This window comes from Austrofundulus limnaeus, unplaced genomic scaffold, assembly GCF_001266775.1.
Source record: "Austrofundulus limnaeus strain Quisiro unplaced genomic scaffold, Austrofundulus_limnaeus-1.0 Scaffold5, whole genome shotgun sequence".
NCBI classification, from domain to species: Eukaryota; Metazoa; Chordata; class Actinopteri; order Cyprinodontiformes; family Rivulidae; genus Austrofundulus; species Austrofundulus limnaeus.
In genome coordinates, this window is record NW_013952407.1 from 4,457,076 (window position 1) to 4,459,494 (window position 2,419).

Here is a 2,419-nt window from a genome sequence, read left to right on the forward strand (position 1 = left end):
TCACTTTACAAGGTAACGATATTGTCAACAATGTCAAAAGTAACTCAATTATTTTTGGGTTAATTTTTTTACATGTTAGTTCTAATTTGTTAAAATGAGTGTGCACTTTTGTTWAAAATGTTTGAATTATTCCCACATTTAAAAAAAAGCATACACTTTATATAAATTGCAGTAAATTACATTAGTGGAAAACACCAAACTCTCGTAGACTTTTAGGCCGAAAGTTTGGGCTTTTATTGTGAAGGATACATCTACCGGAAAAGAAGGCGGCAAAACCGCTCCATGACATTAGGAGGTTGGCACACTATTAGGGTAAGGACAGAAAAGTACTTTTAAAGAGTGTTCTTCGTCGGAATTCAACGCTTAATACGTCCCTCTAGCTTTGATGAATTTGATATAACCTTAAAGTGGTAATCGGCAAGAATGCTAACGTTAGCGCTGCATTAGCAACTGTCTTTTCATCAAAACATCTGTAAAAGGTAAACCATCCTGTTCTCAGTTTTTACATTGAATGTTACAAATATGTAGATAATGTGATGTATGTTAGAGCATTTAGAAGTTCCTTACAGTACTTGTACAATGTTGATTAAGAAGAAACTGCAACTTTTTGCATGAAAGCATGTGAAAATGTAACACTTCCGGTTTATGCTTTTCATAATAAACCACGTAGGGTTTAGTATTATGTGTAGGAGTCGAGTAAGTTTAGGTGTTTTGTTTTTAAACAGTTCATTTACACTCCAATTCTCATTTGTATGAATAAACTCGTGGCTTAAAAACACAAAAAACAACGTGCAAGGAAAGCCCAACATGGTTTTATTTTGAAGGAAGGTTTCAGGTAACTCGAGGAAGTTCTTACCATTTTTTTTTTTATCGGTTCTGTTCTTCTGTCCTGAGCAGCAACATGGATCCTGGAAAAGATAAAAAATTATTCGTGCTGGTTCAAAAACCAAAACCAAGTAGAAAGATGAGGAGCCTCGCTGTGCTCACCAGGAACTTTGTCCAGTTACTACAGGAAGTAGGAAACACAGCGCTGGATCTCAGATATGTACGTGAACCACATGAAACACAAAAACTCAGTTGTTGTTGTTTTTTTTACAGTGTCTTAAGTTTTGTTTATAATATAACCATACTAAAATTTAATTAATCTACAAGCACCTATTTTGCTACACAGCTTGTGTTATTCTACAAGTACAAAAAAACATTTCAAATCTTTCTGATTTTCCTTACAGTAATTTAAGAGTGTAGATCATGTTTAATGGATTTGAAAAAAAAATATGTTGTTGTGTTTAACCAGTAGCTATAAATGGTTTTCACCTATTTCTACCCATCTCTATGCTACATTTTCTGAGTAAACAAAATATTAAACAGAAAATCTCTCATAATAGTGGTAAAATGGTGATAACGTTTGTTTTCGGGAGGGTCATTTTAGGCTGTCGAGACTCTTTGTGGACACAAAAGAAGAATCTACGACATCACAAATGTGCTGGAGGGTGCCGGCCTCATTGCCAAAATATCCAAGAACCATGTAAAGTGGATGTAAGTATTCATTCGTGAGTTCAAAGTACAACAACACAGTATAATTGCTTTACATTGGTTTACATAACTCTTTATTTGCAAGAGGCGGAGACGATGCACAGGAAGTAGCCCTAAAGTCAGAGCTGGAGGACTTGGACCGTCAGGAGCTGATGTTGGACCAAGAGAAGCTTTTTGTTGAGGAGAGCATCAGGAGCATGAGAGAAGGCTGCACATCATATCCTTTTTAACACTGTTTAAATACACTTTGATTAGATATTTTGTTCTTAATTTACTCCTGCTCAAAAACAACAAAAAATTGTATGTAGATGTATATAAATATTTTCAGTTTTACCTGAAGCTGAGCGGATTTAAACTGGGGGGCACAGACGTTATTTTTGTGTTTGGTAAATGAACTATTTCTTTGTGTCTCTATTGCTTCTTAACTCATATCAACTCTGGCCTATGTGACAGATGAAGATATCTGCAACTGCTTCAGTGGTAACGTACCGTCACTTTGCTGGATTTTTTATGTCAGAAGGTTTGTCTGTGTGGCAGCTTGACACCCCACCGTTCCAGGGAGCAGAGATAAAACAGCAGACTGCTTATCCAGATGTTGCAGAAGTGTAAATTGAGGGGAAACGAGCCAGTGGGATGGTTGAACATATAGCGGTGCAAAGACTCACGAGTCCCATTAAATAAAATTTATAATCTAGTCTGTTCGCTGCTTTGGCTCGAGCCCATCTGACTGGTTCTGTGCTTGAGAAGGCAGAGCTCCCCCAGCCTGCTGTCTGTACCTGATTTACGCAGCTTTGAAACACGTTCTCAGCTCAGCGGGCGTCCGATATCCCGGGGTGAGCCGGCACCTTTTCTCACTTGTTATTAACGTCACGAGTGGAAACCTGAA

At 37.5% G+C, this 2,419-nt stretch overlaps 1 protein-coding gene across 1 annotated transcript; it reads left to right on the forward strand.

Annotated features, from left to right (window-relative positions):
- The first annotated feature begins 261 nt into the window (after window positions 1-261).
- LOC106532235 (transcription factor E2F4) lies at window positions 262-2,419 on the forward strand. Its single transcript, XM_014028262.1, has 5 exons — window positions 262-479; window positions 898-1,045; window positions 1,430-1,536; window positions 1,619-1,750; window positions 1,970-2,419. The coding sequence occupies exons 2-5, from the start codon at window positions 902-904 to the stop codon at window positions 2,073-2,075; spliced, it is 489 nt and encodes a 162-aa protein (XP_013883716.1). The 5' UTR covers window positions 262-479; window positions 898-901; the 3' UTR covers window positions 2,076-2,419.

What these genes read in the sequence shown, in the direction of transcription:
- LOC106532235 (XM_014028262.1), top strand. Translation starts at nt 902, where the DNA reads ATGGATCCTGGAAAAGATAAAAAATTATTCGTGCTGGTTCAAAAACCA. An exon ending in AAGAACCATGTAAAGTGGAT is followed by an intron (nt 1,537 to 1,618) that starts GTAAGTATTCAT and finishes TTTATTTGCAAG; the next exon opens with AGGCGGAGACGATGCACAGG. An exon ending in ATGAGAGAAGGCTGCACATC is followed by an intron (nt 1,751 to 1,969) that starts ATATCCTTTTTA and finishes ACTCATATCAAC; the next exon opens with TCTGGCCTATGTGACAGATG.